Raw genomic sequence first — 26,856 nt, 5'->3', positions numbered from 1 at the left:
TATTCCTCCAGGAGTTTTATAGTTTCAGGTCTCACCTTCAGGTCTTTGATCCATTTTGAGTTAATTTTTGTGTATGGTGAAAGAAGATGGTCTACTATCATTCTTTTGCAAGTGGCTGTTCAGTTTTCCCAGCACCATTTATTGAAGAGATTTTCCTTTCTCCATTGTATGTTCTTAGCTCCTATGTCAAAGATTAGCTGTCCATAGATGTGAGGTTTTATTGCTGGACTTTCAATTCTGTTCCATTGATCTGTGTGTCTGTTTTTGTACCAGTACCATGCTGTTTTAATTACTATTGCTTTGTAGTATGTTTTGAGGTCAGGGATTGTGATGCCTCCAGCTTTGTTCTTTTTTCTCAGGATTGCTTTAGCTCTTCGGGGTCTTCTGTTGCCCCATATGAATTTTAGGATTCTTTGTTCTATTTCTGTGAAGAGTGTCATTGGGATTCTGATTGGGATTGCACTGAATCTGTAGATTGCTTTAGGTAGTATGGACATTTTAACTATGTTTATTCTTCCAATCCAAGTGCATGGAATATTTTTCCATTTCTTTGTGTCATCATTGATTTCACTTGATAATGTCTTATAGTTTTCATTGTATAGGTCTTTCACTTCCTTGGTTAAATTTATTCCTAGATATTTTATTCTTTTTGTTGCAATTGTAAATGGGATTGTCTTCTTGAGTTCTCTTGCCATTAGTTCATTGTTGGTATATAGAAATGCAACTGATTTCTGTAAGTTGATTCTGTACCCTGCCACTTGGCTGTAGTTGTTGATTATTTCTAATAGTTTTCCAATGGATTCTTTAGGGTTTTCTGTGTATAAGATCATGTCATCTGCAAACAGCAAGAGTTTCACTTCTTAATGGCCTATTTGGATTCCTTTTATTCCATTTTCTTGCCTAATTGCTCTGGCCAGAACCTCCAGTACTGTGTTGAATAAGAGTGGCAAGAGTGGGCACCTTTGTCTTTTTCCTATTTTCAGAGGGATGGATTTCAGTTTTTCCCTATTGAGTATGATGTTGGCTGTGGGTTTGTCATATATGGCCTTTATTATGTTAAGGTACTTTCCTTCTATACCCATTTTGTTGAGAAATTTTATCATAAATGGATGTTGGATCTTGTCAAATGCCTTCTCTGCATCTATTGAGGTGATCATATGGTTTTTATTCCTTGTTTTGTTAATGTGGTGTATCACATTGATTGATTTGCAGATGCTGAACCATCCCTGTGTCCCTGGTGTAAATCCCACTTCATCATGGTGTACGATCTTTTTAATGTAATGCTGTAATCAGTTTGCCAATATTTTGTTGAGGATTTTTGCATCTATGTTCATCAGGGATATTGGTCTGTAGTTTTCCTTCTTTGTATTGTCCTTGTCTGGCTTTGGCATCAGGGTGATGTTGGCTTCATAGAATGTGTTGGGAAGTGTTCCATCTTCCTCTATTTTTTGGAATATTTTGAGAAGGATAGGTATTAAATCTTCTTTGAATGCTTGGTAAAATTCTCCAGAGAAGCCATCTGGTCCTGGACTTTTATTTTTTGGGAGGTTTTTGATTACTGTTTCAATCTCTTTACTTGTGATTGGTCTATTCAGGTTCTCTATTTCTTCTTGATTCAGTTTTGGGAGGTTGTATCAGTCTAAGAATTTATCCATTTCTTCTAGATTGTCCAATTTCTTGGCATATAGTTTTTCATAGTATTCTCTTATAATCTTTTGTATTTCTGCAGTATCTGTTGTAATTTCTCCTTTTTCATGTCTAATTTTATTTATTCGAGCCTTCTCTCTTTTTTTCTTGGTGAGTCTGGCTAAAGGTTTGTCAATTTTGTTTATCTTCTCAAAGAACCAGCTCTTTGTTTCATTGATCCTTTCTACTGTTTTTTTTATTTCAATTTCATTTATTTCTGCTCTGATTTTTATTATTCACCTCCTTCTGTTGACTTTAGGCTTTGTTTGTTCTTCTTTTTCTAATTCTGTTAGGCATAGTTTGAGGTTGCTTATTTGGGCTTTTTCTTGTTTGTTAAGGTGGGCCTGTATTGCTATGAGTTTCCTTCTCAGGACTGCTTTTGCTGCATCCCATATGCATTAATACGGTGTATTTTCATTTTCATTTGTTTCCAGATATGATTTAATTTCTCCTTTAATTTCATCGATGATCCATTGGTTGTTTGGTAGCATGTTGTTGAGTCTCCACAGCTTTGTCACTTTCCAGGGTTTTTTCTTGTAGTTGATTTCTAGCTTCACAGCATTATGGTTGGAAAAGATGCTTGTTATGATTTCAATCTTCTTAAATTTATAGAGACATGCCTTGTTTCCCAACATATGGTCTATTCTTGAGAATGTTCCAGGTGCACTTGAGAAGAATGTGTAATCTGCTGTGTTTGGATGGAGTGTTCTATATATATCTATTAAGTCCATCTCATCAAGTTTTTCATTTAAGTCCATTATTTCCTTATTGATTGTCTGTCTGGATGATCTATCCATTGATGAAAGAGGGGTGTTAAGATCTCTTAGTATTATTGTGTTGTTGTTAATATCTCCTTTTAGGTTTGTTAATAGTTGCTTTATATACCTTGGTGCTCCTGTATTGGGTGCATATATATTTAGAAGTGATATGTCTTCTTGGTGGAGTGTCGCTTTTATCATTATATATTGCCCCTCTTTGTCTCTCATTACCTGTTTTATCTTGAAGTCAACTTTGTCTGATATAAGTATGGCAACACCTGCTTTCTTTTGTTTGCCATTAGCTTGGAGTATTGTCTTCCATCCTTTCACTCTGAGCCTGTGTTTGTCTTTAGAGCTGAGACGTGTTTCCTGGAGGCAGCATATTGTTGGGTCTTGTTTTTTAATCCATCCCACTACTCTATGTCTTTTGATTGCAGAGTTCAGTCCATTTACATTTAGGGTAATTATTGATATATAAGGGCTTATTGTTGCTATTTTATCACTCTTTTTTCCAGTTTTTTGCATTTCTTTTGTTTCTCATCCCATGTGTTTTGGACTACCAATTCAGTTGTGTAGTTCTGTATGGGGGTTCTCTTAGTTTTCTGTCTTTATCCTGTGTGATTCTGTTCTGATTATTTGGTTAGTGGTTACCATGAGGTGTGTATAAAAAATCTCGTGGATGTGATAGTCCACTTTTTGATGGCCTCTTATTCTCTTAGGCTAAGTTGATCCGATGCCTTTCCTCTTCCCCTTCTAAGTTATTGTTGTCACATCTTATTCCTTCTTGTGTTTTGAGATTATGTTTAACATGATGAAGTTATATTTATTTTTGGTGCTTACCTTCCCTTGATCTTTGGTTTTATAATTAAGTGTTTGCTAATCTATTCTGATGGAGAGCTGTAATTTTTCTGGTTTTGTCGACCTATTTTCCTCCTTGTTCAAAACTTTGGATCCCCTTTCTCTTTTTTTTCTCAGACATGAGGGCCTTCTTGAGCACTTCTTGTAGTGGGGGTCTTGTGACAATGAACTCCCTTAGTTTTTGTTTATCTGGGATACTTATTATTTGTCCATCATATCTGAGGGATATTTTCACTAGGTAGAGTATTCTTGGCTGAAAGATTTTGTCCTTCAGAATTTTGAATATATCGTTCCACTCTCTACTAGCCTGTAAGGTTTCTGTAGAGAAATCAGCTGAGAACCTGATAGGAAATCCTTTGTACATTATTTTTTTGTTTGTTTAGCAGCCCTTAATATTTTTTCTTTGTCATTGACTTTTGCTAGCTTTACTACTATATGCCTTGGAGAGGGTTTTTCATGTTGATATATTTAGATCTATTTATTTCATTCACTGGTATTTCCAGCTCCTTCCCCAGGTTCGGGAAGTTCTCAGCTATTATTTCTATGAACAAGTTCTCTGCCCCTTTTTCCCTCTCTTCTCTCTCTAGAATACCTATAATCTTTATGTTGGATTTCCTAATTGAGTTGGATATTTCTTGGAGAGTTTCTTCATTTCTTTTTAGTCTTAGTTCTCTTTCCTTCTCTATCTGGAGCATTTCTGCATTGCTGTCCTCAATATTGCTAATTTTTTCCTCCATATTGTCAGCCCTGATGCTTAAGGCTTCCAGAGTTGTCTTTATTGCCTCTATTGTGTTTTTCATTCTAAGATTTCTGTTGGTTTTTCTTTATAGTTTCAATCTCTTTTGTGAAGAAATTCCTGATTTCATTGAGTTGTCTATCTGTGTTTTCTTGTATTTCATTAAGCTTTTTTATGATGGCTATTTTGAATTCTCTGTCATTAAGGTTATACATTTCTGTGCTTTCTGGGTTGATTTCTAGGTGCTTGTCATTTTCCTTTTGGTCTGGAGATTTCATATATTTTTGCATAGTGCCTGTCGGTTTTGGTTTATTTTTCCTCATAGCGAAAAATATAGGGTCGCAGTTTCCTCTTGCTGCCACTGGGTGGGGGTCAAGGGCTGTATATTCTGGCCCACCTCGATCCACAGATGCTCTGGTCGGCCCATGGCTGAGCTGAGGCATGGCTGAGCTGAAGCATGGCTGATCTGAAGTGTGGCTGAGCAGAGGCTGCTGGAGGTGAAGTGTGGGAACAGCTGGGACTGGAGCACAGCCAGGCCAAAGAAGCTGCAGCTGAAGTGCGGCTGGGCTGAGGAAGCTGGAGCTGGAGCACCGCTGGGCTGAAGAAGCTGGAACTGGAGCGTGGCTGGCACCACACTCAGCTGGAGCATGAGCATGGCCAAGCCGAAGCAGCTGGAGCCTGGGGGGTGTTGAGCCGAAGGAGCTGGGGCTGTGGCATGGTGAAGCCAGGGCAGCCGGGGCTGTGGCATGGTCCAGCCAGAGCAGGTGGGGCTGCCACCTCTCGTGCTGGGGCGCGGGCATGCCCTGCCATTGGTGGAGCCCAGGTGCCTGGGGGTTGCTGCCCCAGGGGGCAGGGCGTGGTCACACTGCTGCTGCTGGTGGGGCCCCAGTGCCTGGAGGCCGCCACCCCTGGTGCCTGGGCTCCTGGGGGCCACTGCCTCTGGGGACTGGGCCGAGCTGAAGCGCAGCTGTGCCAAGGCTGCAGGGCTGCTGTGCTGAAGCCCCGGGCAGGCGGGCCAGGTGGGGGAGGGGCGCTTACTTTCACCTCCCTGATCTCAGAGGTCTCTCGCCTCGCTGCAGCTCTCTACTCTCCTGAGGGGCTAACTTGTCGAAAGTACCCTCAAAACAGTTCTGCTCCCTCCATAGGGGGATTCCCCACTGCTGTGAGGGGTCTTGGAGAGCTCCAGTTTTCCCGGGAGAGCCGCCCCTCCCACCCTCTCTGAGAGCTGCGTGGTCTCAATCTCAGTGTCGCAGTCCTTGGGGAAGGAAGGGAGCTCCTCTTACCTCCTTCCACTTACTCTGGGGATTCCAGAACCTCAGTCCTTGGGTGTACAGCTGCCTGGGTGCCTCAGATGTCCCCTGTGTTGTGTGAATAGCTTCTGTTGGAAGATGAATGTCCTTTTTGTTGTGTCTTAGAGGGGGAGAGTTCCATGGGGGAAGCTCACTCTGCCATGATGCTGACGTCACTGCCCCTTGTCCCCTTTTCAGTCTCTTTCCCTCACTCCCAGCCCCTATCAACTACTAATCTTTCTCTGTCCCTATGGTTTTGCCTTTTCCAGAATGTCGTGTAAATGAAATCACATAGTTTGTAAACTTTCGATTCTGGCTTCTTTTACTTAACATAATTATTTTGAAATTTATTCATGTTGCTGCATATATCAGTAATTCATTTCTTTTTGTTGCTGAGTAGCATTCCATTGTAAGGGTGTGACAGAATTCGTTCCTCCTTTTTCCTGTAGATGGACACTTCAATTGTCTCCAGTTTTTAGTGACTATGAACAAAGACGCTATAACATTTGATACAGGATTTTGTATGGACATACAGCTGTATTTCTCTTCAGTCAATACTTAAGAATGAGATTACTGGGTCTTTTGGTAAGTGAATATTGAACTTTACAAACATCTGCCAAACTGTTTTCCAAAGTAGCTGTGCCATTTTTCATTCCCACTAGCCATGTACAAGAATTCCAATTGGCCCACATCCCTGCCACCATTTGTGTTTCTAATTTAATGATTTTAATAGGTGCGTAGTGGCACCCTGTTGTGGTTTTGAATTTTATTTGTTTTAACCCCTTGATTTGAATACTACTGAAGCCAATGAGATCTAGAGCGTTTACTGCTATTTATACAAAAAAAAAATATTCCTCAGTTGTACTTGTGGGTCCTGAAAGAAGCACTTAAAATGCTAAACAAATTTTAATCACTGATTTTTTAAAAAATATTTCTTATTATTTCATTATTGAGAATGATTACCCTCTTCTCCCATAAAAAAATTAACAACCACTGTTCTATAGCACGTAAAAAATTTTAAATAAGAGCAATGAATATTTATTGAACCCATCCTCTGTACAAGGCTATATGTACAAATCATTACTTGCCCTTTCTCCAATATCCATTCTTCTCTTCTTTCTTAGTAATAGGTCTCCTGGTTTACCTGGGTACGTGGCTAACTGGAATAAAGATTATATTTTCAGTGTCCCTTGCAGCAAACTGTGGCCACACATGGAAACGTTATGTAGCAACTTCTAGGATCCTTCCTTAAATGACAGTTGGCATGTGCCCATTGTTCCCTTTCTACTTTGTCCCTTCCTCCTACCCGGTGGCTAGAGCTAAAGAAGCCCCTTAGTCCATGACTTAACCTTGACAATGAGCTCATGCATAGAGGAGCAATAAGATAGAAGCAGCCTGAGTTCCTGAGAATTTTATGAACCACACCAGCCCTGGACTGCCTACCGCTGGATTTTTATATGAGAAAAATAAATTTCTATCTTGTGATAGATTGAACAGTTGCCCCTAATCTTCACTTCTCCCTTTATCCAAATTCTTTCCACGGCCTCATCACGGGCAGAGTATATTTCCCATCCTCTGACTTTGGGCTGGGCCGTGTGACTTCTTCATGGGTAGAAACAACAGTGTGGTGGTTCTGAGTCTGGGCCTTATGAGGCCTCCAGCATTTCTGCTTGCTGTTTTGTGCCTCTTTCTTTACCAGAAGAATAGCTGTGGTTAGCCTAGCTCCACCCCAATCCTAGGAGGAAGGAAGCCATCCAGTCAAACCACAGACCTTCAGTGAGAAGCAGAGCTGCCTCGGCTGCCACCACCTGAGAACCATCCAGTTGAGCTCAGCTTAGATCAGCCAAACCACAGCCAACAATTGTAAGAGATTATTGACTTAAGCCAGTGAGTCTTGGCATGGTTTACTATTTAGGAATACCTATTTGATACACTTGTTCAAGCTACTGTCTTTTGGCCTCCCTGTTATTCAGAGCCGAACCAAATCCTAATTAACTCGGATATGAAGGAGCACAAGAAAAAGCCCAAGCCCTCCAGGAGTGTGCAGTCAAAATGGGAAAATAGGAGCCAAGTTAATTTAATGAGAAAAGGAAAATCTTTTTTTAAAAGGCTGCTGTAACAATAGGATATATCTATATAGCAAAAAAATGAAATTTGACCCATAACTCATTGCATACACAAAAATTAATTTGAGGTAGATCATAGACCTAAGCATAAAATCCAGTGTTGAAATAAATTTCTAGGCCCAAGATGGAGCCCTCTTGCCTGGGTGCCATGTTAGCAAATTGAAACTTAAACTTTTGTGTCCCTGTAAACACTCTGCTTGACCAGAAATGCAGTGTTTCCAGTCAGCCAGGCCCCAAACACCAAGCCAACTCTGGGCTCCATGCTTATTTCCTTGTTCCTTCTCACCACAACAAGGTTGACTATGTGGCCCCAGCCAGTCAGATATTTTCTCTTCCTTGTTCTTTATTCTTTATCCTGTAAAAGTGTTCTTCCTTCTGCCCCATTTTTCAGGTTTCAAGAAGGAGACTATCCACTTCATGCAATGTTAAATAAAATTTGTTTGTAGCACCTAAATTGTTTTCTTTAATCATTTTTTAACACCAGAAACATAAAGAATAAAAGTTATATTTCCTAATCTGATTATACTGAGAGCCCACAATGTGCTGCTTTAATAAAAATAATTCATACAATTCACTAAATACTTACTATGTGCCAGACACTGAAAAATACTTTTACATGCATCATTTTACATCATCCTCAAAAACAACGCCATAACTCCATACTCCCACCATATTTGTAGGAGATAGCTATGTTTTTGCCTGCCATTCATTCCCGTTATTTTGGTCACGACACCTGAGTTTCCTTGGAGGCCCTACTTCTCCCTTATACTTACTCCCTGTGGTTTCTCTGGCGCTGACCTCAGACTCTGGTTCCCAGGTCAAACATTTGAAATCTTGATGTCATTCCCAGATTCCTGGTGCTGCCTTCTGTCGTCTTAGTGTTACGTTTACTCTAGATGTGTGGTTCCTAAATTTAACACGCAGAAGGATCACCTGGAGAACTTGCTAAAACAGAGGTTCCTGGACTCCACCCCCAAAGATTCTGACTAGTAGTTATGGGGTAGGGCTCTTCGATTTGCATTTCTAACAAGCTCCCAGCTAATGCTGATGCGCTGGTCCTAGGAGGTGGGAGCTCGTTAAAAGTGCAAATTCTGGGCCCCATCCCAGACCTACTGAATCAGACTCTCTGATTTTTAACAAAATCTCCAGATGATTCTTACACATGCCAAAGTTTGAGATCCACTGTTTCATTAAGTACTTTTGAACCCTGACTTCATGTTAGAATCACTTGGGGAGCTTTTAAAATATTCAGAAGCCCAGGCACCTCCCTTAGAGATTCTCATTTGATTTCCTGAAAGATCTCATTAGAGACAAATTTGCAGCCAAGGAATGAGAAAAGCTGCTCTGAATTATAACGTTGTCCTTAGGAAGGAAGATAGGGCCCAGGTACATGCCCGCAGAAGTTGGCAGTGCGGGGAAGCAGAGAAAATGGCGGTAAGGGAACAAACATTTATTTTCTTAGATCATTAAGTAGCCTTCTAAAATACAAGTTTTAACGGCTGCATAGTATTCCCTCATAACCTGTGAACTATTTATTGAACGTGTACTAAGTGCCAGACAGTATCTCATTTACAATCCATATTAAGCCTATTTAGTCATAAGAATACTGAGGCTGAGAGGAGCCCCAGTTGGTTATCGGACCTGGAACTGCCTGACACCTAGACCCAAGTTCTTCTCTACACCAGAGGTTCTGAATCTGGCCACACGTTAGAAAAACCTGGGAAACATTTAAAGTACACATATACCTGGACCCCACACCAGACTAAAGGAATCTAAATCTCTCAGGCAGGGTTTGGGCATCTATTCGGTTTTTTTTCACTATTCCTCATGATTCTGATGCACAGTAAGGGTTAAGAACCGCTGTCCCACAGCATTCTGCTTCTCATGCTGATTGTCTACATCCCTGTTTCTAACTTCCTTTCTCCTTTTTCAATTTTAGCAGGCACTTTCTTCTCCCTCTTTTGTTATTTCATCAAAGTCACCAAAAAATTTCTGGTGGTCCTGAGTGTGTTTAGCTACAACATGATCGGGACCAGATACGCGCTGACAGAACATTACATCCAGAAAGGCTCGAGTACTTTCTCATTGCAGGAGCAATAATGGGGGGTGGTGAGGAGTTGTCTTCTCAGGATGTCAGAGCAGACTGTATATCAGTGCCAAGGACAACGACACAGTAGGAAGGACACTGAATCAGACAGCACCTGTGAATGTGGTCAGATGATGGCTCTCTTATAATTAGCTTTTTTTTTTGGAGATAGCAAGGAAAGACACAGTGTATCTCTGTCCACTGGGAATTAGAAATGGCATCTGGAAACAGAGCTTCAGAATTGATGAGGCAGCCCAGTAGGAAGCCTTGAACTATAACCACACTTATTCCAAAAAATAATGTGTTTTATGGGTATCAGAGTGCACACACATGCAACCACACACTGTCTCTCTGAATGCCCTGCATGTACACACATATTCAGATTACCCCCAATCAGAAGAAGTCATAAAGCAGAATGATGAGAAAAGTAGAAAATAATTTTTAGAGGCAGATGAAGTTAATAATATTTCAATTAGTATATACGCTATTTTGCCAACCAACATATTTCTAAATATTTTTTCCTTTTCACCAAAATGTAGGATTCTTTTCTCTAACTGCTGGTTATTTTCAAATGCCAAAGTGCTCAAGGAATAAAGTTTTGAGCAACGTGTGTGCTATGTTGGTAAGCAGTTAGATGGCCCTATCCTGTTATACGTAAAAGACATAGTGTGATACTGACAGTTATGAGTTAGGAAGGCTAGAGACCCTGTAATACAGGTGATAATCAGAGAGTTCCTTTCATCCAAGTCAATTCATTCATTCATTCGTTCACTCACTCATTCAATACTTATTAAGCACCTAGATGCCAGAAATGACATCAAGCACTACTAGAAAACAAGGATGAAATAAAATAAGGTCTTTGAACTTTAACCAAAGAAAAGCCTAGTGACAGCTCTAAGTGTCTAAATGTATTGTTTCAGAGAATGATGATGGGACATAGAAACCCAGAAGCTGTCAGGATTAGGGGTGCTCCCTGCCTGACCAGCTATCTGGGCTCACCACTATTCCCAGGGGCTGCAAATGTGGACAGCACATGCAACAACACCCATGGGTCTTCCAAACTTCCATGCCATTCCTTGACAGTTTCCTTTCCTGCCCTGCTCTTTCTGAATGTGGAAAACTCTATAAGTGCCAGTATGAACGTTATTGTGTCGTATAGCTAAACAGCACCATGCTCGCGTTGCTCCCCATAATAAAAGATTTACATTTGTTAATTCAGTTTTGGAGATCTAAATATTTCATTACACAGGGATTATCATTTTCACATCAAGTTGAACAAAACATCATTGTAAAATAGTTGTGCAAAGTGATAAGCATTTAGAAGATTTATCTTTTCAGTATTTCCTGCCTGTGGAAAGGTTTAGATAATTTGTAACATTTTGGCATCTAGAGGGAACAGATGGCTTCTTTCTGACTGCATCAGGGAGTGGACAGTGAGCATTAGCAAGCTGGCAGAAAGCCACTTGGGATTAATTCACAGGTGAAGAAGAAATGAAATAATAGCGCCCAAATAGCTTGTCAGTAATTTTTTTTGACTTTAAAGAAATTGGAAACAATTCATACATTTTCTTTTCTTCTTTAGCAGCCCCTAAAAACATCTAAAGTGCAGAAGTATATTTTGTTCAATCAGCTTGGTTACAGCACTAATTCATGAATAAGTATGTATTGGATAACTACTGTGTGTATAATGCTTTTTTAACAGCTTTATTGAGATATAATTCACGTAACACAATTCATCCATTTAAAGTGTACAAATTCAGTGATTTAATTTACCCACATTGTTGTACATCCAATCACCACAATCAACTTTAGAATTTTTCGTTATGCTGAAAACCCTACACCCGTTACTCCCTACTGGCCCCCATCTCTCCCAGTCCTAGGTATCCATTCGTCTACTTTCTGTCTCTATAGATTTGCCCATTTTGGACATGTCATGTAAATGGAATCATACAATATATGATCCTTTGTAACTGTTTTCTTTCCCTTAGCATAAGGTTTTCAAGGTTCACCCATGTTGTAGTGTGTATCAGTATTTCATTTCTTTCTATTGCCAAATAATATCCTATTGTATGGGTATACCACATTTTTTTTTTTTTTTTGTGAGGAGATCAGCCCTGTGCTAACATCCGCCAATCCTCCTCTTTTTTTGCTGAGGAAGACGGCCCTGGGCTAACATCTGTGCCCATCTTCCTCCATTTTTTTATATGGGACGCCGCCACAGCATGGCTTGCCAAGCAGTGCGTCGGTGCGCGCCCGGGATCCGAACCAGCGAACCCCGGGCCGCCGCAGCGGAGCGCGCGCACTTAACCGCTTGCGCCACCGGGCCGGCCCCAAGGGTATACCACATTTTGTTTACTCATTCATCAGTTAATGGACATTTGGGTTGTCTCCACCTTTTGGTATTATGAATAATGCTGCTATGAATTTTCATGTACAAGTTTTTTGCGGACATATGTTTTCATTTCCCTTGGGTATATACCTAGGCGTGGAACTGCTGGATAATATGGTAATTCTATGTTTAAGCATTTGAGAAACTGCCAGACTGTTTTCCAAAGCAGCTGCACCGTTTTACTCTCCCACCAGCAATGTATGCGGGTTCCAATGTCTCCACATCATTGACAACACTTGTTATTTTTTGTCTATTTAATTATAACCATCCTAGTGGGTGTGAAATGGCATTTCATTTCCATTTCTCTTTTCACTTTCACAACAATGTTATTAGGAAGGTTTTTAGAGGGGAGAGAAAGGTCGTGAGACAGTGTTTTATAATCTTTAAAGATTATCTTAGTGTTTAGATGTGATTTTTTTGCCTGATCCCTCCTCCCCTCTCTTTGTAATAGTACCCCTTTTTTTTTTCTTTGGTGGACTATCCCTTATCCAATCTCAGTCTGTATAATTGGAGTAGAGCTGACCCCTTCCCCCTAGCTCCACAATGGACACAAGAATCAGGCCTGGCTAGTTAGAACCCTTGCAATAGATCACGGCCTAGTCAGGAGAGAAAAACTACACCAGTTATGTGAACTGAGAGAATTTAATATAAACAAGTATTAATTAAGTATCAAGTTGTTAACCAGTAACTAATAGGTAAAAAGAGAACACTAAGAATTCTGGAGGTAGCAACTGCAGGAAGCAGCTTCCGCCCTCAGAAGAAGGGGAGAAATGGAAGAGGTTAGAATTATTAAAACTTAGATGCCTGAAGAAGGAGCCCTGTGGAGCTGAAACCTCTGAGGAGGTAGGCTCTAACCCATTGGTGTTGATGTTGCTCAGCTCAGAGGAGGGGCCCCGAGGGCCTGGTACACAGACAGATCTCAGAAAAATGGGCTCCAGCCAGCTGGTGCTGGTGACTGGTTCTCTGGCTGGGGGAGAGGAGTGGAGGCAATACCGCTGTTTCTGCAAAGTGTTGCAAAACTGCTACTGCTAGAGTGAAGAAGCGACACTCACAAGACGCTCAAGCAGTGAAGGAGTCTACAGGAAGCTCACAGGAAGAAACACATCCTTTCCTCCTCCACCCTCCTTCCAGGTCCTGCCTCTAGGGTCCTGCACTGGCAGAATCAAGGAGAAAGCAATGTCACTGGAGAATTGTGGTTTGCAGAGTCCCAGCTCCAGCATCGCCATGTAGAGTCTAGAAAGGTGGGCTTGCAGCTGGCACAATCCATCCCTTTGGCTACTCAGGATCCATATGCACCCTTCTATACATGTTTTAACTTTCATACAACAATTAAACAACCCCGTTTCACTTAACATGATGCAACTATCCTTCATACAAATGAAGATATTCTCAACCTCTTCGCAAAATAAGAAGATGCAAAGTTCTAACAGTCATTGTAGCTATTTCTGAGCCATGCTCATTACTCCTTAATTTCAATATCAGTCCTGTCTGAAATACTGTTACCTAAAGATTAAATGGTAGAGTTAACCTCGAATAATAAAAAAATGTATAAAATAATTAGGGAAAGGATGAGAGAGAAGAAAATAGTATATATGAGTGTATGATTGTTATATATATTATGTATATATATAATGTATATGCATACATATTTATATCATTTATATTACATATACATATATACATACACACATAACAAGAAAGGAAGAATATATTCATCGCTGTCAGAGACATACTTCATGTAACTGGTCACATGGCCATAGTTGATATTCTAAACTTCCTCCTTCCACTATTGCATTAGTTATTTATTGCTGCATAACAACTTACTCTAAAACTTAGTGGTTTACAACAAGAACAAACATTGATCTCACACAGTTTCTGTGGGTGAGGAATTCAGCAGTGGCTTAACTGAGTGGTTCTGCCTCCTATGAAATCACAGTCAAGACGTTGTCTGGGTTGCAGTCATCACAAAGCTGGAGGAGGGCTAGAGGATCCGTTCCAAGTTGGCTCACTCACATTGCAGGTAAAATGATGCTGGCTGTTGGCAGGAGGTGTCCTTTCCTCTCCATGTGGAATTCTCCATAGGGCTACTCAAATAGCTTCACAACATGGGAGCTGGCTTCCCCCCAGAGCAAGCGATCCGAGAGAGAGCAAGAGGGAAGCCACTATGTTTTTTATAACCTAGCTTCAGAAGTTACACATCATCATTTCCATAATACCAATACACTATTGGCTACATAGGTCAGCTCTGTCCAGTGTGGGAGAGGACATACAAGCTCATGAGTACCAGGAGGTAAAAATCTCTGAGCACCATCTCGGAGGTTGGCTACTGCAACTACACATTCAATATTTCCTTTGACCTCAGCCAGAATCTCAATTTGTTCTTTAATTGGTGAGGTAACACGTACTTTCATTCCTGAAAAGTCTGTGTATTCAGAATACACAGTAGTTCAGCGTCTCTTTGTTTATAGTAGTTTTCAATTAACATTTACTATTGGACATAGAAGAACTAAGAGACTCTCCTAGATTCCAGACATAGTCCTCTCATCCTGTAGCAGCAATGCAATTTGCCCTTGGAAACTAGAATCAATCATTCGAGCCAGTAGAGTGACTCCTTTCTTTGCCTGTTGATTCACGAGCATACAAAAGAAACTTCCAAATGACGTGGTGGAGTCTCATCTGATAAGTCAATGGAATTATTTTTATGCCCTTGGTAGAATTATTTCTCCTTTGGGAACAAGATCTCTAAGCCAGCAGAGCTCAAAGAAGTGGAGGGAGGAAACAAAACTTCTCTGAGTGAGTTATAAGATGTAATAGTGAGAAGAGCTACTCTCACTTCCATCCCTTAATTCCTGGACCCATGTATTCCTGCTATGGGAGGGACACACCAGATATTGGCCTCTGATTCAAAGCTTATACTGTATCTTGTAAGAGGTTTGAGGGTGTTGTCTCCAAACTGGCACTATAAGTAATGGTGTATACAATGAGACCATTTAATACCACAAATTGCTTGATCAGAAGTAATGTTGGTGGAATGCCATTTCAGCAAATAAGGCATTTTGTTTAAGTGATGCTGGCAGAAACATTATGGGAAAGAAAAGAAAATCCATATACGGAATGGATTCTGTTACACTAAGGATAAATTTCTACTCCTTCCATGATGGAAGGGATCCAGTGTAATCAACCTGCCACCAGGTGACGGACTGGTTCCTTCCCCCACTTCCCCAGGAATGGTGCCATACTGGGGGCTCAGTGTTGGTCTCTGCGTGGCATGTTAGGCACTCAGCAGTAGTGGTAGCTAGGTTAGCTATGTTGCTGAAGGCCGTGCATAGTCTCCATTCCTGCCACTCGAACCACTTTGTTCATGGTCCCAGTGAAGAAGCACTCAATTGGCGGGGAAAGAGGCTGACTGACATCTATACAAAGTGTCATTTTGTCCACCTGATTATTGAGAACCTCCTCTACAGTGAGCGCCTATTGAAGGACATTCACATGAGACACAAAAATGTTCATACTCTGTGCCCACTCTGAAAGATCCATCCACATACCTCTTCACTAGACATCCTTCCCACTAATCTTCCAATCCTATGCTTTCCAAGTCCCTAACTATCCAGCCAAGCCATTAGCAACTGCCCATAAGTTAGCACAGATTTATGATTCTGGAAATTTCTTAATCCAAACAAAGTGGGTAAGTAGATGTATTGCTCAAAGTTCTGCCAATAGAAGGCTTTCTCTTCATTGCTCTTTCTGGGCCACCTATGAATGAGGCTGTAACGTTACAACCCATTTTTGGTTGTTAGCAGCATATAGTACGGAAACATCTATAAACCAGGCTCAAGTTTTTTCCTCCTCTGTCAACTGATCACAGGAAATCCCCATGAGGCTGCTGGTGTGATGAGGAGGCAATGCAGCAGAGATTGGTGCCCAAGAAGTATGAGAGACTCACTTCTTGTATGTGCTGGACCTGCATTAAGCCTGATCTCTTATATACCATTTTGACTTGACGCCCACGCCCAACTTCATGGCTTAATGGGCAAATAACGTCCAGTTAACTACAAAAAGTTCAGGTTGTTTGGTCATCTGATGTTCCATGCCTAGGTCTCTATCAGGACCCAGTAGTAAGCTTGTAGCTCTTTGTCAAAGGATAATAGTTATCTGCAGAAGAGGATATGAATTTTTTCCAAAACCTTAGACATGTGTGCCATGATTCTTATATTGTACTTGTCAGAGACTCCACACTGCTACATACACAACACTTGCTACATCAAGTATCATTGGATCTGATAGCCCAAGCAGAAAAAAGATTGCACTGCAGGCTAGACTTGCTACAGAGCCTTCTTTTCTCTAGTCCCCACACAAAAGTCTCAGCCTTGTGGGTTACTCAGTAACTGGGTCAAAGCAACAAACTAAAATGTCACATATGTTGCCTCCAAATCCCAAAATGGCCTACCAAGGTTTTGTGCCCTTTTTTGAGTGATAGGTGGTAGTGGTGCAGCAATATGTTTAAGAGTTTATTTTGATGTGCTCCAGACCATTGGACCCTCAGAAACTTCACTTTTCATAGGGTCTATCTCCCACCCTCTGGTCCATAAAGCTTGACTAAGTACTTGCTACTTCCTGCTCATCAGATTCAATTTGCATGTCATCAATAGAGTAAGCCAGTGTGATGTGTGAAATATCAAAATGATCAAGATCTCTGTAGACTATAATATGGCTGAGAGCAGGTGAGCTGCCTTAGCATGAAGGTATCCTATTGGCCCTGTCAAGGAAAAGCAAACTGCTTTTGGTGGTCCCAGCAAATTGTTAAAAATTGGGGGAGTAAAAATGTCCATATCAGGTGCCAAGAGCTGTGTCAACTTGTTCCAGCAAAGATATTACATCTGAAAGACCTGCTGCAAATGAGTCACCTTCTGATTAATGTTAAAATAATCTACAGCCACGTTTCAAGATCCATCTGCCTTCTGCATAGACCAAACAGATGAGTTAAATGGAGATGTAACAGGAATCAACACTTCTGCACCATTCAAGTATTTGATGATGATGATAGCTCTCTCTCTAATTCCTCCAACGATGTCCTATTCTTTTGGTTTACTAACCTGGTAGGGAGGAGAAGTTCCAACAGCTTCCTCCTGACCCTTGATACCCTAATGACTCTTAGTGTATAAATGAGAGAGCCAAGATGGGGATACAATCTGTTGCCTAGTATGTCTTTAACAATTATATATTCTGGAACTCAGGAAAAAACACAAGGTGGGCTCATGGACCTACTGAGCCTACTGTGATTCAAACTTAGCCTATAACTCAATTTATCACCTGACCACCATTAACTGCCACTTTGAATGTTGGACCAGCAGCATTTGTGTACCTAGCAATTAGCATCAATTCAGAGCCAATATCTAAGTAATCCTCAAAAACTCTGGATATTTCTATTCCCCAGTGCACATTCACTCTAGAAAATGGCCACAGGTCCCTTTGGGGAAGGCATTGAGGAAAATTTGTAGTAGTGTTTCAGGGTCCTTCCTCAAAAGAACCCAGCCTCCCCTTAAATTAAGGAGCTCTGGGCCCGTGAAGTGGTTTAGGTCTGGAAACTGGATGAGAGGCTATGACTCCCCTTTGTGGTAGACCTGACCTTATTTTCATTTATTCAACTAATATGTATTGACACATAACTCCTAGTACATTCTTTGTCCTTAATATTATAAAGGAAAACTAATGATGTAGTTGTATCTGATGAAAAATGTAATTACAAAAACTACTTCAAGTAGACTCATATCCAATATTTATTAGTAATATTATGTCTTGAAATATCAGCTAATGAAGCCATCTAATGGCAAAGATTTTTAAATAATTTATCTTTACTCTCCTTTACATTTTTTTGTGTATATTTTTAAATGTACAGTAGTAAACCTATATAGTTTATAAATATACATGTTATAGGTGTACACAAACTTTTTTCACTGGCAAGGATGTATGACTAAATGTTCGGAGGTCACCAATTAAGATCACACGAGAAATTAGTTCCTAAACTCAGTCCAGACACCTAATCTTTTGCCTTTATTCTCAATTAGTCCTCGATCTCAAATTATATATATACCTGGAGTTATATCATTATATTTTTTCATTTACACCTATAAACTAAGAACTCTTAAGAAAAATTATAGTACAGTTAAATGACATATTTTTAAAACATTTTAAAGAATACAAACTATTCATTCCACCCACCCATGAAAAAGTATTAATTAAACCTGTCAAATCTGCCTTACCTAGATGCAGACATAAAATACAGTCTAACTATGCATAAATAGAAGACAGGAAATCTTTTTACTTTTGAAATTCAGTTGCTCTGTAGTGACTTCTAGTTTCAGTTTACGCACTTGTGGGGGTGAGAAGTGGCTGCAGGGCTTCAAACCACAGGGAGCACAGAACCTTGCCCAAACTCAGCTACAAACACTATTTTGAAGTGTTCATAAAAGATAGCGGTTTTCAGAAACACTATCAGTCTGGCAAACTTCAAAGAGTTCAAAAGCACACGTATTCCACTTTTATCCCCAACAAAGCTAGTAGCTACCCTCTAAAGCAGAGGTTCTCCTTTTTTTCCCCAAACCACAAAACAGATTATGATCACATGGGCATACTCCCAAAGATATGAGATCCTCTGTTATATCTTTTAAAGCCATTTTACTGGGAAAACATATGACTAATCAAAAGTTGTAAGATATTAAATAGTATATTTCGTAATACACTGTATTTTTAATATTTTAATTTAAAAATTACTTTTACAAAAATGAGTTGACTTTTCCAGCTCTCACTTCAGACACTATTAATAGGCAATTACATAGCACTGAATAAATATAAATAAGTATTTTGAGTTCCTGGACCTAATTTCAATGTGTGTGTGGGGGGCAGGGTCCTCACACATCAACAAGCAGTGCTCTGACACCAGCTGGGTGTCCTACAATTCAGTTCAATTGTGACACTATCTACCTGGAGAGAGCATCAGATTCCACAGGTTAAGGGTTCAGTCCTACAAGACTCCCCTACCCCCCATTTCAGATGCCAGCCACAAGCCCAGGTTGTTACCTCTGCTTCTGACGGATGGCTATAAATCAGAAGTTCCCACGTCTCTCTCCTTGGTTCGATCAACTTGCTCGAGTGGCTCACAGAACTTAAGAGAAACATTTTACTTCTAGATTACTAGTTTATTATAAAAGAACATAAGTCAGGAATAGCCAGATGGAAGAGATGCATGCAGCAAGGCATGGAGGACAGGGTCAGAGCTTCCGTGCCCTCTCTAGGTGCACCACCCTCCCCAAATCTCCGTGTGTTCACCAACCCAGCAGCTCTACAAACCCCATCCTTTTGGGTTTTTATGAAGGCTTTATTACTTACACATGATTAAGCCATTGGCCATTCTCCTGCTCTTCTCCCCTCTGCAAGCTTGAGGGTGGGACTGAAAGTTCCAACTCTCTAATCACACGGTCACCTCCAATAACAACCAGCCCTCATCCTAGGTGCTCATTAACATTTAAGTTGCCTCATTAACATAAGAGACATCTTTAAGCTCTCATCACTTAAAGGGTTTTGGAAGCCATGAGCCAGGAACCATGAAGAACAAATACATATTTATTATAAACCACAATATCAGAAAAAGCTTTGTTAAAAAGAGGACAACCTAAAATTTATGCATTTTAGCATACTGAAGTGAATATCATCAGTATACATTTCACCTGCTTTATCACTTTGTCTACATTGATTTGGTAATCCTAACTCTTGTCATTAATGACAAATGTTTTCTTCACAGGAACTATAGAACTATATTCACTTTTTTCTAATAGTCATGCACCGCATAAGGACATTTCAGTCAATGACGGACTGCACATACGACAGCAGTCTACTAAGATTAGAAACATACAGCCTAGGTGTGCAGTAGGCTCTACCATCTAGGTTTGTCTAAGTACACTCCATGATGAGCACAATGACAAAATCACCTAATGAGGCATTTCTCAGAATGTGTCCCCTTTGTTAAGCGACGTATGACTGCACCTCTGCCTTCCTTTTTAAAAATGTTCCTACTGCTAAGAATTTAAAACAGAATCATGAAATGACAATCCAAACACTAACCTGGCTTGCCAGACAATACAGCCTGTTATTCCCAGTGCAGTTAAAGCTATAATTCCACTTTCCACCCAAAAAAGCATCTCTGAATTTAACTTAGAATGACATTTCTGTAGGAATGTTTGAATTGTCTCCAATTTAAGAAAAGTCATTTATTTTAGCCATTAATAAGAATTTATTTATGATGTACCTCATACCTGATGATGATACACTAACAATACAGGTTAAGAACCACTGCTCCAAGGTGTCACAGGCAGTTCAAAGCCAGGAGCTACTCATCAGATTCCACTTTTTCAACAACTTTATACTTCACTCTTACAGTGCAAAAACAGGGTAATTTTCACCTAAGGATGATTAAAACAATTAGGGAAGGGGCTGAAAAAGACAAGTTTGATTGTTCAATTTCTAATTTACACACTTTAAGAGCATATTTATATGTTACACACTTTTTAAATAACAGATTCATAGCCAGTCTTAGAAAGTATGATTTTGGAATTTTTGCTATTGAAGTTAACATTTGAATCGGAAAGAAAATCATCCCCCCTCTTACGCAAATGGAACTCAAAAGCAAGTAAAGGACTTTTTTTTTGCCTAGAACCTTATAAACAATTAAGAGTTTCTCCAGGGAAGTGAGTGAAATTATTTTCAACCAAGAATTCCTTATCTTGCCACATTATCAGTGCAATAAATATGAGGGTAGACACACTGGTTGAGTCTCAAAAACATACTCCCTACACACTCTATGCTCCACCACAGCAACAGTGAAAACCAAGAAAATAAAACGAAGACTGTAGGAAACAGAAGTCACAAAGCAGATCTCTGGATAAGGACAAGAAGCGCCTAGGTTATAGCTGAGCAACATGCTCAGCAGAAAACATTGCCACACTGCAGGATGGAAGGCTCCAGGAAAAGTATCTCAAGGGGTAAGAAATGAGCTGATAATACCACATGGTAGCAGCATATTCATATTTGAAAATATAAGGTAAATTCTACAACTACTACATGAGTTGAAAGAGGACATCTCCTCTGTGAATGTGCAAGAGGGACTACCGCTCTTTTTGTTACAAGCCTTTTGACACTATTTGGTTTTTTTAAATATCTGCATATAATAGGGGATGAGGAGCTGCAGGGAGAAAAAGGCAAGTTTCACATCGAGAACAACCTCCAAAGTCACTGAGCAAGAAAAGTGAATGCTGTCACACCTAAACCCATCCACTCTGTTTTGTTTTTTTTTTACAAATAATTTTAGGCAAAGGCTTATGGGTCAATATTCATTTATAAAAATAAGTTTAGTCTTTATCCTAAGTACTTCCACAGCTTTAAAAAGAAATTTATTTTTTACATTTGAATGTCTTTAAAAGTATCCAAAGGATTCACTATCCTTCTGCATTCTGCTTTTCAGAAAGTACTTTTGAGGTGGATCTGTTCCGGATTCTTTTTCTTTTTCTTTTCTTTTCAGAGGCAGGTGATTTTGTATCCTGTGCTTTTTTCTTTTTCTTCAAACAGCTAAGAGGATTGGGGCCACTTATTTTCTTGCGCTTTTTTCTTCTCTGTTCAGTGGTTTTCACTAAACCCTGTTCCTCTTTGAGTTGCTTGATACTCTGTTTCTCATGCATTGACACAAGCTGACCTGACTCGACTGCTTTAACAAAGGCAATTGTTCTGGGAGAAGGTTTGTCCAAAACTATAGTGTTCTGAATAATAAACATGAGAGGAATTCCAGGCTTTTTCTTTACTTTCATAGACAAATTCTGATCCTATTAAAAAGAAAAATAGAATTATTTAGTTCAAATATGTCAATTAAATAAGATGCCTTACATAGATTTCCAAGAACTTAAAGAGGGTTATATTAAAAATAAAAGAGATCACAAGTTTTATTTTTCAAATCAGTATGTCTAAAGAAAGGAAGAGAAACATAAAAACTGAGCACAAACAGTTAAGTAAGAACTGGATTTATCAATATTCTAGGACCATAAATTACAAACTAATGCAAAGATAAATATGTTAGGTGGTATCCCATGCTTCTACTCTAAGATATGCTTCAGAAAGGGTCAAGAATGCTTGGAGACTGAAGGAATAGAAACAAAGTAAAAATTAGCTGACTCAGATTCTAGATTCAGCTTTGCCTCTAAATAGGTAATTTTAATTCTGAAAGCATATTTAAGAAAATCTGTAAGTATGTGAACTCCTTCATTAATATCAACCCCAAGAATCTCTCTTCTTCTACTCAATCTTTTTAAAAGCCTGAAACTGTTCTATTTTGGTGGTACAGTCTCAACACGAAACATGACTTTTTGAGAAATAGTATAAAATACAGGAACATAAAAAAACATTTTGAAGATAGAATGTAAAATCTTTGCTCTACTTATCTTCCTTTCAAGAACTCTAAAACATATCATCACAGCTCTATGTCAATAATTTCTTATTTTAAAAAAGGAAACTTCGGGGGCCAGCCACGTGGCATAGCAGTTAAGTGCGCGCGCTCCGCTGCTGGCGGCCCGAGTTCGGATCCCAGGCGCGCACCGAGGCACCACTTGTCAGGCCATGCTGCAGCGGCATCCCATATAAAGAGGAGGAAGATAGGCACGGATGTCACCTCAGGGCCAGTCTTCCTCAGCAAAAAGAGGAGGATTGGCATGGATGTTAGCTCAGGACTGATCTTCCTCACAAAGAAAAAAGAAAAAAAAGGAAACTTTGGTAATTAAGAAAATCTATATGCTTAAGGTTCTCTTCTCAAATTCTCTAACGACAACTGTTTTTATTGAATGCAAATTACCTTAAAAGCTTGTATTTTAAAAAGTTGACACACTTCAACAAACCACTGCCATTAATTTTTTATGATTATAAACAGCTCCATATGAACTATAATTAGAAATGATTAAAATTAACTGGTTTTAAAAGTAATATCACCTGTGATGCCACAAAATAATGATGAGGATTTCCCTCTTCAACCATGGAAAGTAGACATTCTGATCCACTCACTGCATTCTTGAAATGGGAACAATTTCGGATCTGGCATTTTTGTGCAATCAGTTTTGCCCCATATAAGTCCTTTCCCAAAGTTTCTAACTCTTTTAACACACACCTGAAAAAAAAAATGTTATTAGCAGCTCACACTTATAACAGATACATATCAGTTGTTCACATAAAACAAGTATAAAAAATAATAATTTTTTTAAAATAACACTATACCATTACAACCTGAATTTGTCATATGGTAGCCACAAATCACAGAGTACACATTTCACTCGTAAAAGACCTGGAAAATGCATACACCAAATAGAAGGAACAACAATAATAGTCAGAATTTACTTAGTGCTTCTGTGCCAGGCAGTATCCTAATTTATCTTTACATAAACTCTCCATTAATCTCAAAACAGCCCTATGAAGTTAGGCTGCTTACTTTAAAATTATCCTGATTTCAGAGCACTTCATTCTGAGAGATTTCAAGTAATGTGCCCAAATTCAAATTAGTAAGTGGTAGAGCTGAAATGTGAATCCAAGAAGTTTGACAACAGATGCCTTGCCCCAACAATAGAGCTACACATGCTTCTACTTCAAGTACAAATTGGTACACCTTCAAAATATTTTCAGTTCAGAAAAGTCAAAATTCTCAAGTCATCAAGTTGTTTAAAAACAATCACAATATCCTTTCACTCTTCATTTTCATATTAACATAAGCCAATGTTTTTCAAAGTGTCATCGATAAACTAAATATCACAATGACAAAGTGATATTAAACTGTATTATTTCTAGCACCTTTCTCATCCCCAAATCTGCACCTCTTGTGGAGGAGTCCAATATTAGCATTTTAATAAACTCTCCAGGCACTTCTTCCATCACACTAAAAAAAAAAAACTATTGAGTCAAAGATTTCTTCAAACCTAGCCAGCCCTTGCCAAACTCTAGCTTGCCCGACCCCTTTTGTCACCCCATTAGTTTTTGTTTTTTTAAGAAAAGAGATTTGCTTTCTATAGTCATCAGTTTTGACCTCTATTTTGAGTTTCAGGCCCAAATTGCCAACTATTTATTGAATTTTCTATGAATGACCTGCCATCAGCTTTTCTAATTCACCATGTCTAAAATCAAACTATTTTCCTGCTTTGCTCTATTGAATTTATTATTATCTTCCCAGACACCCTGGGTAGAAATCTGAAGTCCTATTTGACCTTTTCTTCCTCACCCTCACCCCATCAGCTGTTAGCTCAGCGTTGTTATCTATCTCAGTAATGTCTTCTTGTAGAACCCTTGGGGTCTGCCCCTCCTCTCCCAGGTTCAGGCTCCCATTATTTCTTGACTAGACAACCAGAAAACGGGTTTGCTTGTCTTCACTCTCTTGCTTCTCCAACTTACCCCTCACATGGTTGCAGTTACCTTTTCTAAAAGATAGTTATCAGGTGTGATAGTATGCCGCTGCTCTACTTCCTCAAATTAAACTCCAAATTTCTTCAAACCTGAATACGAGTAAACCCTCCAGATCTAACTACCAGTGGCAGCAAATACATTCTACAGAAAAACAAGTGATCTGATTTCTTAAAAACTTAAATAGCAAATTTTAACAAGGTGGGAGAGAACTGTTATAGTTACAAAAGACTTAAGAGACATAGAAATCAAATGCAATTTATGTACCTTGTTTGAATTCTGACTTTAAAAAGGCGAACTGACAGAATATGCTTTAAAATAAACCATCAGTAAGGTATGGGGGTGTAAGGATAAATGAAACAAGATTGGCCATATCAATAATTGCAAAAGCTGGGTGACAGACATTTCATTATACAATTCTACTTTTGTGTATGTATGAAATATTCCAGAAGTTAAAATAAATTCTTTAGGGAAAAAATGCTATAGAATATAACTTCATGCAGTACTTCTCAACCTTTTTAATATCACAGCACTATATTCAAAAATGTTAATATTTCTATAGAACACAGGGATAAATGGACAAGCTACTTGTAGCCAGAAGCAACCAACTCAGGGGCACAGACTCTCTAAGGACTTGTCTGGCAGCACTAAAAGGATCAAAAATTTGGGGGTATCTATAACCCATCTGAGGACTGCTTGAGCAGTTCTGAATATAGAAAGTTATTCATTAAGTAGTGTTATGTGAGAAAAGCAGGCCATTAACATCATACACACAGTCCATTCTTTTGTGTGTGTGTGTGTGTACGTATGTATAAAGAACTGGATGGATTGATATAGCACATTTTAACAGTAGTTACTCACTGGTGTGGTATTATGGGTCCTTTTAACTTTCTTTTTTCACTTATTTAAAGTAAATATTCTACAATAAAAAAAAACCTACTAAGTTTCTTAACGGTAGTTCATGAAGATCTAGCCTCAATTTGTCCTCTTCCCAGCTTCATTTCCAACTACACTGTGTGCTCTAATCTCTTTCCCAGGCACCTCACAGCTCCGTGTCTTTGTTCAAGAGATCCTCACAACAAGGATTGTCACACCTCTTTTCTGTCACTCAAAAGAGTCCTTCCACTCAGAACCCAACCGTGACTGGGCTCAAAGTTATCTCCTCTATGAAACCTTCATGATTCCATCCTCCCTCCCTCCTATCCCCACAAGGTTCCATCCTAAGTGACGCCACACTGATGCAACAGGGAAACTTTAGATCTGGAGTCAAAACACACAGATCAGAGGTTGACATATGCACTTTCTTGGCCATGAGGGCTGGGAGTTTGTCCTGTTCACCAAGTTATCCTCAGTGGCTACAGCAGTGCCTGGCATATGGCTGGTACTTAATAAAGACAGTTAAATAAACAAATGACCTTGGGCAAAATTCTTAATCTCAAGTCCTGATTTATCTTTCTGGGAACCGAAGACGTTATCTCACAGGGCAGTTGAAAATTTTTTATTTAAACTAGGAAAAGCTATACAAATAACAATCATTTAAAGGGGGTAGGTTTTGGTTACCAAAAAATACCCTACATACACTATACCTCGTTTGACCCTTACAGCAACCCTACACGTAGTTACGGTCTCTTTTTTTTCAAATGAGAAATCCCAGGCTCAGAGAGGTTAAATATCTTGCCCGAAATTACAGAGCTGGTAGGACGGGGACCAAGATTCGAAGCGCTGGCGGACTACAAAGCATGTGGTCTTATTGTCCAGGCTAACAGCACGTGAACACTTCAGAGCATTGTACTTTGTCTACATCGTGGATACTCCCCTGACCTCCTTAGCGCCACCACTTAACTGTCCACCCCTCGTGGACGGGGCGCCGGGCCCCTCGTGGGCTCCCCACGGAGGCCTGTGAGCAGCGGCCTGGCCCCCACCGCACCCGCCGGGCACCCCGCGCCACCCCCCGGCCCCGCCGGGCCCACCTGGTGGTGCACAGCTGCGTCTCCCCCATGAGGTAGCGGGGCAGCTGCTCCCGGAGCTGGATGCGGCCCCGCAGCGCCGCCTGACAGAAGGTGCCGTCCAGCAGGATCTGGTACGGCTCGCGGACTCCGAAATTGTTGCGGAAGAAGCCGAGATGCTTCTTGGCGTGTTTCTGCCTCGTGATTTTCATGCCTGGCTTAGCCGGACGGAAACCACCGGACCAGCTAAGCCGCAACAAACGCCTCCCGACAGACCTGCTACTGACAATGCCAGCTTCTCCCGGAAATCAGGCGCCCTTTGGCCCCGGAAGCAAACGCCCCCATCTCACGGGCCTGCCGGCTGTTACGTCACGCCTAGGCGAGCGCGCGCTTCACCGCAGTGCCCGCGCTTTAAGGGGCGCGCCGTCGGGGGCGGAGCTTGCGCCTAGGCGGGAAACCCCTGGGGGCGCGATTACGCTCAAGGGCGCACATGCGCAGTCGTAGGCCA

The 26,856-nt window shown here is 40.2% G+C and overlaps 1 protein-coding gene across 1 annotated transcript; it reads right to left on the bottom strand.

The window, feature by feature from the left end:
• Window positions 1-19,530: 19,530 nt before the first annotated feature.
• On the bottom strand, window positions 19,531-26,646 carry UTP23 (UTP23 small subunit processome component). The gene is made up of 3 exons (XM_058564821.1): window positions 26,373-26,646; window positions 22,951-23,125; window positions 19,531-21,797 (listed from the first exon to the last, which is right to left on the bottom strand). Exons 1-3 carry the CDS (start codon window positions 26,558-26,560, stop codon window positions 21,417-21,419), a joined length of 744 nt encoding a protein of 247 aa, XP_058420804.1. The 5' UTR covers window positions 26,561-26,646; the 3' UTR covers window positions 19,531-21,416.
• Window positions 26,647-26,856: the final 210 nt, after the last annotated feature.

This window comes from Diceros bicornis, chromosome 21, assembly GCF_020826845.1.
Source record: "Diceros bicornis minor isolate mBicDic1 chromosome 21, mDicBic1.mat.cur, whole genome shotgun sequence".
In the NCBI taxonomy this organism is placed as follows: domain Eukaryota; kingdom Metazoa; phylum Chordata; class Mammalia; order Perissodactyla; family Rhinocerotidae; genus Diceros; species Diceros bicornis.
This window is presented reverse-complemented; position numbering and strand designations above follow the sequence as displayed.

Coding starts and splice junctions, on each gene's coding strand:
- UTP23 (XM_058564821.1), bottom strand. CDS start 26,560: ATGAAAATCACGAGGCAGAAACACGCCAAGAAGCATCTCGGCTTCTTC. Junction 23,126..26,372: donor ACGCAGCTGTGCACCACCAG/GTGGGCCCGGCG, acceptor TTTTTTTTTCAG/GTGTGTGTTAAAAGAGTTAG. Junction 21,798..22,950: donor ATTATTTTGTGGCATCACAG/GTGATATTACTT, acceptor TCTTTTTAATAG/GATCAGAATTTGTCTATGAA.